At 45.6% G+C, this 16,717-nt stretch overlaps 1 protein-coding gene across 2 annotated transcripts in view; it reads left to right on the forward strand.

The window, feature by feature from the left end:
• The window catches only part of LOC143933712 (transmembrane protease serine 3-like), a 55,053-nt gene that overhangs the window by 1,443 nt on the left and 36,893 nt on the right, over positions 1-16,717 (forward strand). For both annotated transcript variants that reach the window (XR_013263141.1, XM_077456703.1), the window contains exon 2: positions 7,999-8,052. Coding sequence is in view for 1 of the 2 variants with exons in the window: in XM_077456703.1 (XP_077312829.1) it covers positions 7,999-8,052 (54 nt within the window). In the remaining variant the exon portion in view is untranslated. The remainder of the gene's footprint in view (positions 1-7,998; positions 8,053-16,717) is intronic.

A 16,717-nucleotide genomic window follows, 5' to 3' on the forward strand; every position in this document is an offset into this window, starting at 1 on the left:
TGAAATATTAAGACCAATCTGTCTGGCACCAACAACAACAAATGTTTCTTTCTTCCCCATTCTGATGCTCGGTTTCAGCAAGTTGTCTTCATTACTATCTAGAATCACTGATTTGCTTCCATATGATTGGCAATTTGTGTTACTAAGCAATTGAACAGGTGTACCTAATGAAGTGGCCAATGTGTCCTCAAAGAGCTTACAATCTAAGGTCCCTAACTCACATTCATACATACACATAATAGGGCCAGTTTGGACAGAAGACAATTAACCTACCAGCATGTCTTTGGAGAGTGTAAAAAAAACAGCTCACCCGGAGGAAACCCACCCAAGCACAAAGTAGTACCATGGTTGGGATTTGAACCGGCAACTCTAGTGCTGCTAGGCAGAAGTTCCAACCACGTAGCCAGTGTGCCACCCTATAGCAAAGATATAGCAAAGATATAGCAAAGATATAGCAAAAACAAAGTTAAATTTCCTTATTTCTATACCTATTCAAAATCAATGGTTCAGAAGGTATTGATGCTATAGATTTAGTCTGATAGCCAGGCAACTAGCATTTTCAGAAGGAGGGTTCAAACTATTTCAGCTCGCATCTCACCGTCACAATAGGTTTCAACTTTACTACATTATTATACCTGTGACATATTGGTTGCGCATTCTTCATTTTCTAATGTGTTAGCACTGGTTCACGCTGCGCCGCCCAATATGCACTGCTGTGTGACGTGAATGCACGGTTCCATGCACTGCAGTGCTTTTGCTTTTTTATCTTTGTTTTTTTTTTTTTTACTTGTTTATTAATTCTATGCACTGCAGCACGTTGCAACACATTACCTGCCTTCATTCTTTTAGCGCAAACGCACACCACATGAATAAGCCTTATACAAAGCAAGACTTTTTGCCATTTTTTTGTGTTGAGACTGCACTGAGAAATGCTGTAGTTGTGGTCATGTGCAAAGCTCCCAGGTGTCCCTGATTTCAAGGGACTGTCCTTCACTCGAAAAAAAAGTCCCTCTGTCCCTCTTTTCTCCTCATTTGTCCCTCATTTTGGTCTGATCTATATAGTTGTATATAAAATGCACTACTTAGCTATAAAAAAGTGTTTCCAAGAGCCAGTGGCAGCTGGTAATCAAAATTTTTGGAGGGGGCGCAAACAAACTGATAATTTCTGAAAAAAAACTCCATCAATTGCAGCCTCACTATACCATCTATTGTTGTCACTGTGCCCATCAATTGCTGTCACTGTGCCCATCAATTGCTGCCACTGTGCCCATCAAACGCAGTTACTGTGCCAAACGCAGCCACTGTGCCCATCAATTGCCGACAGTGTACCATCAAACGCAGCCACTGTGCCCATCAATTGCCGCCACTGTGCCCATCAAACACAGCCACTGTGCCCATCAATCGCAGCCACTGTGCCCATCAAATGCAGCCACTGTGCCATATCAAATGCTCCTACTATGCCACCAAATGCTGCCACTGTGCCCTATCAAATACAGCTACTGTGCCCATCTTATGTAGCCACTGTGCCCCTCTTATGCAGCCACTGTGCCCCACCAAATGCAGCCACTGTGCAGCATCGAATGCAGCCACTTTGCCCATAATATGCAGCCACTGTGCTCATCATATGCAGCCACTGTGCCCCATCAAACGCAGCCACTGTGCCATATCAAACGCTGCCAGTTTGCCACCCACCACCTGTACTTACCCTGTCTCGGTGGCGGTGGGACAGCTACTCAATGTCTTTTCCTGTCCTCTCTTCTCATCCTCTGCTATGATTGGGCGCCTGATAGGGTGCTCTTAGGTCACCTTTTTTGACGCCTATTAGAGCCTACAGCTCTAATCAGGTGCTTAAAAAAAGCTGCTGCAGTAATTCAGGCGTCCGGCACCTGAATAGGGGGTGGCAGCAGCAACCATAGATAGATTCATGCAATGCATGAATCTATCTGTTGGTGCTAGAGGAGTGGCTAGAGAGAGGGGCAGTGCCCATGCACCCTTATGGATGCACCGCCACTGCCCAGCTCTAAACCTTTCATCCAATTTCTAAATTGCTGCATTTGTAAATTTCAAAAGCCAATATAAAGGAATCAGGGCTGGTGCAAGGATTTTTGACACCCCAGGCAAAACCTCATTTTGCCGCCCCCCATTGGCTCCACCCCTACACCCCATTTGCCGCGTGAGAGGAGGTGGCGCTATACTGGAAGCATCAGCTCTGCTTCCTCTAGCGTTGGCTCCAGTGCTGCACCTCTAATTACACTACTGGTCAGGTGAAGCAGCTGCCTGAGCTAGTTACAGGCTGCAGCCTGCAGACATGGAGGGAAACCAGCGGTCGGGCGCCCCTAAGGCAGCAGTGCGCCCTAGGCGGCTGCCTAGTTTGCCTAGTGGTAGCACCGGCCCTGAAAGGAATAGTAGTGGTAAAAAAGCACTTGTGGGTTTTACCCAATCATTTTTTGTACAATTCTTCTTTAAGGTGGCGTAGCAGGGGGCGTGTCCTATGCCTACATCCATCTGCTAATGGGACATCGAGGGACACTCCTCGATGTGAAATACAGTACTTAGAACTTCGTCTGAATGTTTAGATGTTGAATTTTAAAAGCAGGGAACTTCTGTCAGATTAGCAAACCTGTGAGATCAACAGGCTTGCCGCTGTTTTTAAAATTCAACATCTAAACGGTCAAACGGAGTACTAAGTACTGCATTTCACTATATAATCTCTGTTTACTGTTATAAATAAGTGTAATCCTTACACTGCATCCGTACTGTGGATGAGTGCAGGGTGTAGCAAGATGGCGGCTATGTAACGTCACTTCCGTTACACATGCTGACGGGTCACCTAATCTGACACAAGCGCCGGCATCTTCAGTAAGGGAAACAGCCTGTTTCCTACTGCGCGAGTCACGCTGCATGATCTGAATGGTCCCTGCTGTCTTCTGGGACCTGTGTGTCTCCCAGAAGACAGCACGGGGGGAGGGTTGGCTGTTGCGGACATGGCCTAGTTCGCCCCAGAATCTGTGGCGCTCTTTCACCAAAAGTGGGAGCAAATACCTGGATTTGACAGGTATCTGCTCCCCCCTCCACCCTGAAAGGTCCCAAATGTGACACCAGAGGGGGGGGAGGAACCGGATCAGCAGAAGTTCCATTTCTGGGTGGAACTCCACTTTAAAGTGGTTGTAAACCCTTACAACCAACTTTGACCTACAGGTAAGCCTAGATTAAGGCTTACCTGTAGGCCCAAGAAATATCTCCTAAACCTACACGGTTTAGGAGATATTTGCCGAAAGACAGGCACCACTGTCTACGGTGCATGCACCGTAGACAGCGACACGCAGGCGCACTGAGCATGCCGCAGTTAACGGCGATATGCCACGAGTGGCGGCTCCCGTGCGCATGCGCGGGAGTGACATCATCGTGCCTCCGACGAATGACAGAGCCGGAGCAGCGAGACCCACCGAGAAGATGGACGCTTCGGACTACAGGGGACAGCGGTGACATTGCAGGCTCCTGTGTAAGGTAAGTGACACATAATGGGCTACTATGTGATGCATAGTAGTCCATTATGCTTTACCTTTGCAGGGAATCAAAGAGGAAGTAAACTCTTTAGGGTTTACTTCCTCTTTAAGTTATTAAGTTATTATTAGTTAGTTATTATTTCAGATTTTTGGATTTTTCAAATTTTCATTCTTATTTTCAGGTTATGTTCTTATTTACGATTTTTGCATTTTCGGATTTTGGAATTTCTGAATTTCCGAAATTCCACATTTCCGGATTTTCGAATTTCCAAACATTCTGAAAAACGTATTAAATGGGTTTTCAAATTTTCGTTCTTATTTTCAGGTTTTCGTTCTTATTTTTGGATTTTTAAATTTTTCGTACTTCTGAATATCCTGATTTTCGGATTTCGAATTTCCGGAGTTTTACATTTCAAAATTTCCGGATTTTAGAATTTCGGGAAAATTGGTTAAATGGGTTTTCGTTAATTATGATATTTCCAAATTAACAAATTTGTCCAAATACGTGAAAAAAACTAATTTGTAACGAAACGCGACTGTGATCTGCAGAGCTGTGCTGGGAAGCTGCAGGAGGGAAGCGCTGCTCAGCTGGTGGGCTGGGACGCAGGCATCTCAGATGGATGAATCAGCAGCTTCTGGTTAGTGCAGCAGGAAATGCAATGACCTGATTCATCCATCTGAGATGCTTGAGCTGAGCAGAGGTTCCCTCCAGCAACTTCCCTGCACAGCTCTGCAGATCCCAATTGCTTTCCTGCCAATCTGTGCAGCTAGTGCATGCCTCCCAACTTTTTGAGATGGGAATGAGGGACACCTATCAGCAAAAGTATGCAGACATAGGACACACCCCTTGCCACGCCCCCTTAAAGGAGAATTGTACAAAACAAAAAAAAACAAGATTGGTTAAACCCACAAGTGCTTTTTTATACTACTACTATCCCTTTATATTGGCTTTTGGAATTTACAAATGCAGCAATTTAGAAATCAGTTAAAAGGTTTAGACCTGGAAAACACTTTTTGATAGATAAAAAATGCATTTTATATACATCTATATGGATCAGATCAAAATGAGGGACAAATGAGGAGGAATGAGGGACAGAGGGACATTGCTCCAAATCAGGGACAGTCCCTCAAAATCAGGGACACTTGGGAGGTAGGCTAGTAGCCACTTCACAGATGGCTGCCCTTTGGAGTTTTACACCCTCTACATTTTTTTTAAAGCAGTGATTGCAATTTTGTTTGTAATCCTTCCCTTTATTAGATCATCTATATTTAGATGGTGGCGCCATCTTGTGTTTGTTGGTTGTTTCTATGTACATTAGGTTCTCTAAGACCTGAATTAAGAGGAGCAGCAATTATCATCCTGGAGAGATTTATAATTATCTTTTATCTGGACTTGCATAGACTACTGTTTTAAAGGTCCATCAGTGCAGTAGCTTTATACAGTAGTAACTTGGATTAAGGGCATAATCCGTTCCAGAAGAATGCTTGTAATCCAAAGCACTCATATACAGGGCTGGACTGGGACAAAAATTTGGCCCTGGACTTCATCCAGACCGGCCCACTTTAATTTTGCAAACACGCAAAAAACAGTATATAAACTGTATGCAATTGGGCAAAAAAGCCCCTAGAGAGCCCCCCTTACATCAGGGTCCACAGAGAGCCCCTCCTTACATCAGGGTCCCCAGAGAGCCCCCCACTTACATTAGGGTCCCCAGAGAGCCTCCCCTTACATCAGGGTCCCCCATATAGCCTTCCCCTTACATCAGGGTCCCCAGAGAGCCCCTCTTACATCAGAGTCCCCAGAGATCATCCGCCTTACATCAGGGTCCCTAGAGAGTCAACCCCTTACATCCGGGTCCCCACAGAGGCCCCCTCTTACATCCGGGTCCACAGAGAGCCTCTCTCTTACATCAGGTTCCCCAAAGAGCCTCCGGCTTACATCAGGTTCCCCAGAGAGCCCCTCCTTACATCAGGGTCACCAGAAAGAGGGCAGGTAGTGTGCCGGGACCCTGTGGTTGGGGACTCCTGGACTGACTCGGGGCTATGGGCTCCAGATTCAGGGCTATAGCCCCAAAAGTCCCCCCCCCCCCAGCGATGCCTCTGGCTGTCACTGAAAGCGGCCCACTGAGCCATCGGCCCACCGGGAAACTCCCTATAGTCCCTATGGCCAGTACATGCCTGCTCATATATCAAAGTGAGCTTCCCCATAGGAATCAATGGAAACTCTTATAATTCATTCCACAGCCACTGCTTGTCTATGTAGTACCACATATGGCCAGAGGTGGGGTACATCGGAGACACTCGGAAACACTCGCAGACCACTCAGATGCTTGCAGACACTCAGGAACGGAGGGTGTGGCTCTCACCAGCGCCCCCGAACCTCTGGCCAAATGCAGTACTGCACACCCCAGAGGCTTGAATCCTGCTCTTCTTGCGAGACAAAGCTCGCCAACTGAGTCAGGATTAACCTACCTACCAACCAACCGCCATAATTTTACTGCGGCAGGTTGGCACGATCCCGCGAACCGTTGTAGATATACGTCGGCTCCCAGGATCGGGATAGCAAGCGGGTGCCAATGCTCGTGACCGACGGTTGTGATGGCCGCTGGCTACGAGCATTTGCATGCATGAGAGGCAGAACAGGGACGTGTGTGTGTAAACACACAAATCCCTGTTTTGTTCTGTGAAGCGTGACAGACCGTGAATTCCTATTAGCTAGGATCCGTCATTTCCTCTAGGTCAGTCCTCTCCCCCTACAGTTAGAAACACACACAGGGAACACACTTAACCCCTTGATCGTCCCCTAGTGTTAACCCTTTCCCTGCCAGTGACATTTTTACAGTAATCAGTGAATTTGTATAGCAATGATCGCTGTATAAATACCAATGGTCCCAAAAATGTATCCAATGTGTCCGCCATAATGTCACAGTCTCAATAAAAGTCACAGATTGCTGCCATTACTAGTAAAAAAAAATAAAAAAAAATAAAAATGCTATAAATCTATCCCCTATATTGTAGACACTATAACTTTTGCGCAAAACAATCAGTATATGCTTATTGTGATTTTTTTTACCAAGAATATTTAGAAGAATACATATCGGCCTAAAATGAGATTTTTTTTTTTTTTAAATGGGGATATTTATTATAGCAAAAAGTACAAAATATTGTGTTTTTTTCAAAATTGGTGCTCTTTTTTTGTTTATATCGCAAAAAATAAAAACCACAGAGGTGATCAAATACCACCAAAAGAAAGCTTTATTTGTGGGGAAAAAAGGACGTCAATTTTGTTTGGGAGCCACGTCGCCCGACCACGCAATTGGCAGTTAAAGCGACGCAGTGTTGAATCACAAAAAATGGCCCGGTCATTCAGCAGCCAAAACTTCAGGGACTGAAGTGGTTAGAAAAAAAAACTGTTCGTATTGCGAAACGCTTGTAAATCACATTACGAGCAAATCTGAGGTTTTACTGTGTATTCTCACAAGTTTCTGACACAGATCAGCCCCCTGCTGTAGCCTCTCATCTTCTGACTTGCTGCAAAGTTACAATGTTGCAATCTGATCACTGGCTGAGAAAAGTAGGTTGATGCTTTTATCTCAGCCTAGGCAAAGTCAACAGATTGGAGCCCACAGCTTTTTTTAGCAATAAAAGGTGGAACCCTTTAAAAGAAACAATACTACTGCTGCACAATGCGACATCTCAGGAATCTATTCATGCAGACTTGTAAAGCTACTGGAAGGTCCGCTTTATTCAAAAAGTAAACACGTGATTCTGCTTTAGGGCCGCTTCCCACTGCTGCGATGCGGGAATGCTGCAAATCTACTGCGGGTTCCCGCATCGCATGTCTCCCGGCGGCAGTTCTCACTGCCCTATGCAAACTGCTGGGAGTGTCAGTTAAAAGTTAATGACACCCCCAAATAGGTTCACATATCGCAGTGCGATCTGCAAACTCGGACAGGGATCGGATCGCATGGTGTGAACACCCATGCAATCCGATTCTGCTGTGGACCAAAAGAAGGGTCCTGTACGAGTTTGGTCCGAATGCGATGCAAATTCAGCTATACTATCTGTATGGCTGAAATCACATCGCACAGAGATCACATGTACTGCAGTGCAAATCACATGCGATCTCTGGGTGATGCGATTTCAGCCATACAGATAGTCTCGGACATCGCAGCAGTGGGAACCGGTCCTTAGATATACCGTATACTATTATGTTCTGACCGTACACATGTAGGTCTCTTAGGTCTTAGTGCAAAATCCGGTACAACTCTGTATAGTAACCAATCAGCTTTCAGGTTTTATTGTCAAAGCTTAAAGAGGAGCTTCCCCCCCCCTGAAAGGTGCCAAATCTGTCAGCGGAAGGGGAAAGAGACAAATTTTCCTTTTGGAACAAGCTGAGGTTAGAAGCTGATTGGCTACCATACACAGTTTAATAAATCAACCCCACTGCATAATATATCTATAATTACATATTTCATTTTTTTATTTATAGGTATCAAAACGAATCTCTGTATTTGACATTTTTCCAGAAAGCAACAGAGATCAGGTGAGTTACAAAAGAACTCTCATTATGATTTTTCTTTTACAGGTTTGTTCCCTATGTAGTACTTTGCGTTTCCATGTGTTCTCTATTTCTAGTTCTGATGCCTGACCTCCTCCCCTCTGCCCCATCCACTGCTGATCTGCCAACAGCTATGAAGGAGATGGCTGATTTATAGCTGAAGCTTGTCTGGGCTCTGAGCTCTTTCCTTAGACAAGCAAGAGAAATGCAGAGGCCTGACACCCCCCCCCCCCCCTTTCTGCATTCCTCTTGCCATTGTGTCTCAGGATTGTGTTCAGAGTCCAGACAAGCTGCAGGTATTAATCAGCCATCTCCTTCATAGCTGTTGTTAGATCCAGGAGACTACAGGGGTCGCAGGTGTCACAATTGCGACCCGGCCCCATGCTCCAGGGGTCTGTGTCGCCCCCCTGTTCACCTGGATAGGAGGAGCGGCAGGGGTGGCATATAGAGAAACCAATCCCCTTCTGCAGCTGCTGAAGGCCCGCTTCACCTCCTCTCCCTCCTGCAGACATTCAGCGGCTGCTGGAGGAAAATGGAGGATCGGACACTCTATATGCTGCCCCCACCACCCCTCCTATCTGGCTTTCGCTTCTTTCTTCTGCCCCCGTTCCCCTGTTTTCTCTCCTGGCCCCCTCTCATCCCCCTGCAGCTCTGACGGCTTCCCCCCTCCCCTCTCCTGCCAGCTGCTGGGGGGGATGTGTCAGGATGGAGAGCAGGGAAAGGGCAGGTAAATGCCATTCCTTTTCTGAATGCACAGAGTCAGTAATCAGTTCCGATCACTGACTCTGTCCATTGATAACTCAAGCATGTGTTTACTATGCTTCAGTTTATGAATGAATGGGAAGCTCTGTATGGGGCTATTCCTGTCCATGCATTCCGTACTGCTGAAGCTGCAGAGATGGAGATCGTGGGCTGTGTCCTCAATCTCCTTTCTCTGTCTCAAAGGTGAAATATCAGAGGTCTGTTTAGACTTCTGATATCTCCCCAAAGCCCCCCAGTGGGGTTCCTAATTTTTTTTTTATAAATAGTAAAAAATAAAATTGTAAGAAAAAAAGATTAAATAAATAAAATGGTAAAAAATCATAAAAAATTAAAATATAATGTAGCACTAACCCCCGAAGGAGCTGCTGGCCATTTTTTTGGCTTACCGTTACCTTCCGTTCTCCTTGTTGCACGTCTAGGTACGTCCCGTGGTAGATGGCCCAGTAACTTGAGACTGACAATAGATCCACTTGAATGGATTTTATTTGCAAAACTCAGACAATTGAACAGTCTTTCAACTTGGGATCAGAGGGTTGGAAACGAACTTCAGGTACTCTTAAGCCTCATACACACGGTCGGACTTTGTACAAACTTTTCCGTGGACTTTTGTACAAAGGGCGTGGTCCACAAGTTTGTATTGCATACACACGGTCGGACTTTTTGACAACAAACACGAACGTAATTACGTCACAACGTACTGACGCCACTTCAAAAGAGGACGTTCAATGACTCCAGCGCCACCTTTGGTGAACTTCTGTATTGTAGTCTGATCTTTTGCATTGGTTCTGAGCATGCGTGTTTGTACCTTGTACAAAAGTCCGATGCTTTTGCGTACACACGGTCGGACTTTGCTCCATCGGACTTTTGTTGCCAGAAAGTTTGTCCGTTCGCACTGCCAACAAAAGTCAGATGAAAACAGAAAAAGTTTGTCCGATGGAGCGTACACACAGTCGGATGTTGCTCCAAAACAGCTCATTTGCATGTTTGTTGTCAAAAAGTCCGACAGTGTGTACGGGCCTTTAGTGTCAAAGTCAAAAAAACATTGAAGAACTTGCTTACTTTGACTGCATCCAGAGAATAGCCATTCGCAGCTGGATGATCACTCAGGTTGGACAGTCCCTCTCTCACAAGGCCTAGCAGCCAACAAGGTGCTTACTCAGGAACAAGTCTGCCACAGACGTTGTTGTAGAAACGTACAAGATAATGTCTCTGCCACGGACGTTGTTGTAGAACCCATAGGAAAACTAAGCTTGAGAACACTTGTGGAATACCTGGATCTCTCAGCCTGCTTGGCGATATCCACAAGAGCGGATTCTCTCGGTTACTTCTGCCCTTCCAGGCTCTTGCTATGAAAACCAACCAACGTGGTGTTCTTCTGAAGAGTCCTCCCCTGGAATGCTTGAAGTACACTGGGTCTCCCCCGAACCGGAGACGGCACCCAACCACCTCAGAATCCTCCTTTAGTTTCCTTGCCTTGGGCTATCTAGCCCCGAGACCATAGTTACATGCCTGCCAGAAGAGACAGTGCCCCCCGTGGCCAGGCTAACATCTCACAGTCCAGTCAGACTGATGCCGAGGCCCAATTTAGATAATTGTACCCAAACCAAACTGCAGTTTAGGCAACTTTAACTTTAGAAAAAATGCATAGCTCGTGCTCTTCAGGAGCCGCCGCTACAATAATATATATATAAAATTAAAAATAAAAATTAAAAATAGACATGTGCAAAACAAAAAAAATTGTTTTGTTTAGTTTAATCTCGATTTGTTATTTACAAAGAAGTTTTGTTAAATTTGTTTAATTCGTTTTCGGAATTCGTTTAGTTCATTCGTTTTTTAATTGATTAGGATTTTTGGAATTCGGTTTGATTCAAAAAGTTTTCGAGTCGTTTTCCAATTTCCAAAGAGAATAAAAATAGTTTAGAAAATAAAGGAATACAAAAAAAAATAGAATTGAATAGAAAAGAATGTAACAGAAAATAAAAGAATATATTTTTAATAGAGTAAAACAGAACAAAATAGGATAGAAAATAAAACAACAACTGAATATAATGGAATATAATAGAATAGAATAGAAAGGAATGTAAAAAAAAAAAAAGAATGGAATAAAATAAAAAGGTTATAACCATCTTCTGAAATTCGAATAGAATAGAAAATAAATTATTTTCATTATTTCGGATTCGTTTAAATTCGTAACTATTGTAATTCGGAAATTCGGATACATCTGAATTTCCAAAAAACAAACATTTGTTCTAATTTCAATTCGGAACAAAACTAACCGCACATGTCTAACTGACACCAGTGGCAGATCTGTGCAATAATCCAGTGTGATATTTTCCCTTCCTATAATAAAGACCGCTCACTGCTGCTCAACCTGTAGTGGGTGGAACCTGATGGTCTCCTCCCACCGCTCTGCCATCTGCAGAGGCTATGTACAGCACAGTGATGATGTGATCACTATTCTTACACAGTAATAACTGGGTAACTGGGTGGTACCCTCAACTGTGCATGTGGGGGTACTTCTCCTCTTGTGCAGGCACTCATCAATTCCTGGGACCAGCCAGGGCCACGCTCACGTGAATGTCAACGATAAGGTGGAACCTCTGGCTTAGAGATGAGCCATGAACAGTAGTGTAATGTACAGACTTTCTCTTGAAATGTTCTGTCCCATGTTACTACATACTCTCGATAAATGCTGCACTTACCACTGAGCCTGTGCCCTCTCCACTAGTCCAGTGTACCTCTGCCACCTCCCTTCCAGTAACAGAATGGGGTCCTGCTGTGCACTAGAGCAGACCTCACGCATGCACCTACTTAACTCCTTCAGGTCTTCTGTACCGTGTAGTTAGAGGTACATGGGGTCTCCGTACCAGGGGTTCAGTCCCATATTGTTTTTGGGGAGTCTGACTGCTAGGGAGGGAGCCAGAACATTGACCCCCTCGCTACCGGAGGACCTATCACCTTACATTTCCACAAGTCTACTGTATGGTTACCTGTGGCAACTACCTTCCTTCTCCAAATCTACTGTTTAGTTAACCCCTCATCATCAGGCCTTCTTCCTGTATCCCGTGTGTGCTTTACAGACCCTGTTCTTCTAATGCGCTATGTTCCACTATGCACCGATTTGAATAACTTCAGACCATTGCCAAATGTTCTTTTAATACGGTTACCATGGAAGCAGTCTACAAGATCCTCCTCTGCTGGTATTTGGTTTCTGGCCCGCGTAGCTCATGCAAATCCATCGTACAATAATAGATGCTTCCGGGGATGTGGCCAACGCGGAGATGAGATACACATTTGGTGGTCCTGCTGTGGCGTAACTAGAACCTTCAGGGCCCCGATGCAAGAAACCATGGAGGGCACCCCTGAACCCCAGCCAGGGCCCTTCCCTCCGAGTCCGGCGGTGGAACTCCAAGGCGTGATCACAGGTATGACCTTTGTGAGCCCTGTAGTTCCACCACTGGCATCAGTAGTTTTTTTTATTATTATTTTTTAACATTTTTAGGTGCCCCATTGGGGAACTGTCCCTTGGCAGGATGTGGTCCCCATCCCCAGAAGAGATGAGGTCCTTTTCTCCAGGGCAGATGAAGTTACTGCCCCCAGGTGAGAAGGGGTCCCTGTCCCCAGGGGAGATGGGGTCCCTGTCCCCACGTGAGAAGGGGACCCTGTCCCCAGGGGGGGATGGAGGGGGTATGTGATTTTGGGTTGGATGGGGTCCTTTCACTCACCATGACCAAGCTGCAGGCTGCACACTCATCCATGTTGGCCTGGGCTCCATCCAGTGTGCTGGACGGGCGATCAGCATATCTCCCAGAAAGACCTTTCATCATCTGTGTATGACGGGGGAGGAGGGGGGCTGGCAGACAAGCCTGCAGTGTCCTCCGGGAGCCGGCTCTCATAGGGCTGCACTGCATCTGTGTGCTTAAAATTTGTTTACCCGGGAGAAGTATGCAGTGCAGTGTGGGCCGGACTCAGGGGGGGCGGGACTCTGGCTGGGGAGAACAGACATCGGACTAAGCGGCAATGCATGGAGCAGGAGAGGGGTACTCTGAGGAGCCAGCCGAGGATACAGGTCATGCAGGGAATGCACAACTAAAGAGCAGCCAGTGCGATAGTCGAGCATGGAGCTCTGCTAGTCACCATCCACCTCCAGCCACCCGTGTGCATGGTGCACTGGTACCCCTAGGTGCCTATGCTGCTGCCAGCCATATGTAGAGGGGGCTGCACGGGCCCCCTGCAGCACAGGCCCCAGTTGCGGTCGCAACTGCTGCACCCCCTATAGTTACGCCCCTGTGGTCCTGCCCACGACTGGTGGGAATTTGATCTAGGGTCTATGGCCCCCTGTTAACCCTTTTTTATGTACCTTTCCACAAAGATGCCTGGCATATTTTACTACTTTTGCCCCCTCCTGGGCCTCTTCTCCTACCAACAAAAGCTGGCCACCTACCTCTTCATTGCTGGTATTGCTCGGTTGGTATTGCGGAGGTGAAGAGCATATTGAGCACCCTCATGTTACATGAAAAGATGACCAGTGTACTTCATGTCTCCCATGCTAAGTTCCTCAAAGTGTGGAATCCTTATGCTCTCCCTGCTCTTCCCCCAGCCAGCTTGGATATTCTGGACCGTTCCAATATACCACCCAACCCGCAGGCCCCAAGCTCTTTTCTTGTCAAATGCTGCGTATACACGATCTGACTTTTCGACAGCAAAGGTCTGACGGAACGAATCCGTCGGACAATTTGATCATGTGTGGGCTCTATCGGATCTCTGCTGTCCAAAAATCTGACAGACTTTAGAAATAGAACATGTTTCAAATTTTTCCCCCGGAACTCCGCCAGACCCAGTTCCTATGGAGAAATCCGCTAGTCTGTATGCTAGTCCGACAGATGAAAAACTTCGCTAGGCTAGCTATTGGCTACTGGCTATGAACTTCCTTATTCTGGTCCGGTCGTACGTCATCCCGTTCAAATCCGTCGGACTTTGGTGTGATTGTGTGTGGCCAAGTCCATTCATTCGGAAAGTCTGTCGGAAATCCGCCAAAAATTAAGTCTTAAGGGAAGATTGTCGGACCTAGTGTGTCGGAAAGTCTGGTCGTGTGTATGTGGCATAAGTCTACACCTCGTCCTTTTTCATTCTTATCTTGTCTGTTTCTCCTGCTCCCTGGCCTAATTCTACATCTCTGTTTCTCTTTCCTCCCTCTCACCTTCGTTCTCCCCACTTCACCCTTTCCCACCCTATCTCTCCCTACCCTTTTTCTTTTTTTTGTGTTTAGTTTTGTTTTTTGTTTTATTTTGTTTGTCCTTTTTGATTTGTCCATTAGTTTTACCAGTTTTACCATGTCTTGGACCACCGAATCCAGTTATTTATTCCCACTTCCAGCTCTGTCTCCGGATGCTTTTACTGTTTGCCTTTGAAAAAACATTTTGTTTGTATTAACGTGAAAACTGATGTTTTGTTCCCCTGTGCGGGACCACGCTGCCTTCCTTTTCTTCAAGCCTGTATTCTGCCATTGTTCTTCTCAATAAAAATGATTGTACCAGAATAACTTCAGACCAGGCTCAGAAATAGTTAACAAAACTTTACTCAGAAGTTGCAACAGTACAGTTCTTCCACTTTCAAGTCCCTAACCGGCTATTCCTCAGCTGCCCAGGCATACCTTTACAGGTAGAAGTCCATGCTGGCAAGATCCTTAATAGATAGGCTCCCGTGGGATGGTGTTGATTGGAGGTTACATCCTCGACTGGCTTGGACCTTCTTTCCTTTGCCCCTGCGGCCCCTGAGCTCGGCCTTCCTCCCCTGATTTATATGCTGACAGCATGGCGGTCAGAACCAAAAAGGTCAGAGAAACCGACAGGCCCGAAGCTTAACCCTTCTCTAGCCTTAGCAGTTTATACTCTGTAGCTTCAACAATCCTCTATGTAGGCACCTGGCTGCAAGTTTTAAAGAACAATTTTATTAAAACCAGCAACTATGAAGGCATTGAACACTTTTATCAGGACTATGTAACGAAGAAGTGTATGATGTGCAGGAACCATCAATGGCAAACCACCATTGTAGGCAACAAATGTCCTGCAATGACCTTCTTGGCTCTCAGAAAACTGTATGTAAGCAATATAAACCATATAAAAAGCATAAAAAACACATCTTTGTTATGGAAGTGCGTGTTTGGAGCTCAGAAACTTTTTAACTCACATTACCATCAGTGACAATAAAACAAGAGGGAATGTAGTAAAATCGGGTGACTCCACCATGGAGTGGCATTTCAGTGTTGGATGCAGTCAAGTGTTTTGTTTTCAGAAATATTCGATCTGTATGTACATCAAATCTGCCCATACATTTGATCTATGACGATGATTAGGGTGGCTTGCCTGTCAGACATGACCTGACCACCCTGCATTTAGACACTTACAAGGGGTGCAAGGGAAATCACTTCTCCAAGTAGATCAATGGACGTAAACCTCTCCTCAGAGTTCAAGCAACAGGTGCTGGCAATGCATATAGCAATAGCGATGAGAGAAGATTCTGGACAGCCGCACTCCAAAAAATTAGCCTTTATCCGTAAAAAATGATGATATCAAAAATACATGCAGAACACAGGACAGAAGATCTGACGCGTTTCACACTATAAAACGGTTTTTATAGTGTGAAATCATTTTTTACGAATAAAGGCTATTTTTTTTGGAGTGCGGCTGTCCGGAAACTTCTCTCAACTCGGGTGCAGGGGTGCAACTGTAGGAAATAGAACCTCCGGCCCCCGACGTAACTGCCATTCCATCTTGTTCTCTTCAATGAGCTCACATAACATCCTGAGTAGAATCACCCTCCTGACTCCAGGTTGTGTCTTGTGACAGTCAGACAACTGTTGAAACTCACTCTTCTTGGCTTGACTCCAGTGTGGCCAGTTGATGGCACTAGGAAATACGCAGATTGCAGTGTTGCTATTGGCTAAGTCAAGACATGAAGGTACAGCTAGCCACTATATTACAGCATTTCTTCCCCCCTTCTAAGGAATGGGCCACTCATCCATAGTGTATGGTAGTGTTGATATTTTTACAGACAGTTTATCTTTTCTAGAAACCTTAAACTGGCGGGAGAAAATAAGCTTTTCTGTAGAGATACAGATGATTGACACCCAACACTTACATCTGATGAGGAGGGAGCAGCTTGCTATGTGGAGCCCCCCTTCATTTAGAAACAATGCTCCAGGGGCAGCTGTCCCTCCTGCCCCCCCAAGCTTTGATTTATTGCAGTTACCAGTCTGTAGATAAGGTGGCTGCATTTGTTTTCTTTTTCTTATTTAATTATAATTTTCTCATGGTGATCCTGCCATTGAGTCATTCCTATCTAACAATGACAACTCTTATGCCCCATACACACAATCAGAAATTCTGCCAGCAAATGTTGTATGTGAGCATTTGGTCAGAAATTCCGACCGTGTGTATGCTCCATCGGACTTTTGCTGGTAGAATTCCAGCCAGCAAAAGATTGAGAGCATGTTCTCTATTCTTTTCAGTCGGAAAAAGTTCCAATCAGAAATTCCGATCGTCTGTACAAATTCCGACACGCAAAATTCCTATGCCTGCTTGGAAACAATTTGATGCATGCTCGGAAGCATTGAACTTCATTTTCTCGGCTCGTCGTAGTGTTGTACGTCACCGCGTTCTTGACGGTCGAAAGTTCAGAGAACTTTTGTGTGGCAGTGTGTATGCAAGCCAAGCTTGAGCGGAATTCCGTCGGCAAAACCATCCAAGGTTTTTCTGATGGAATTTCTGATCGTGTGTATCAGGGGCGTCGGCAGGGGGTGGCTAGGGGGGCTGGAGCCCCGAATGGGTCCCCAAAAAGTTCAGAGTCTCAGGAAGGCTCCAGCCAATTGTTAGCCCCGAGCACCACC

Source organism: Lithobates pipiens, unplaced genomic scaffold, assembly GCF_037356315.1.
Source record: "Lithobates pipiens isolate NorthernLeopardFrog02 unplaced genomic scaffold, aLitPip1_a1.2 Scaffold_27, whole genome shotgun sequence".
In the NCBI taxonomy this organism is placed as follows: Eukaryota; Metazoa; Chordata; class Amphibia; order Anura; family Ranidae; genus Lithobates; species Lithobates pipiens.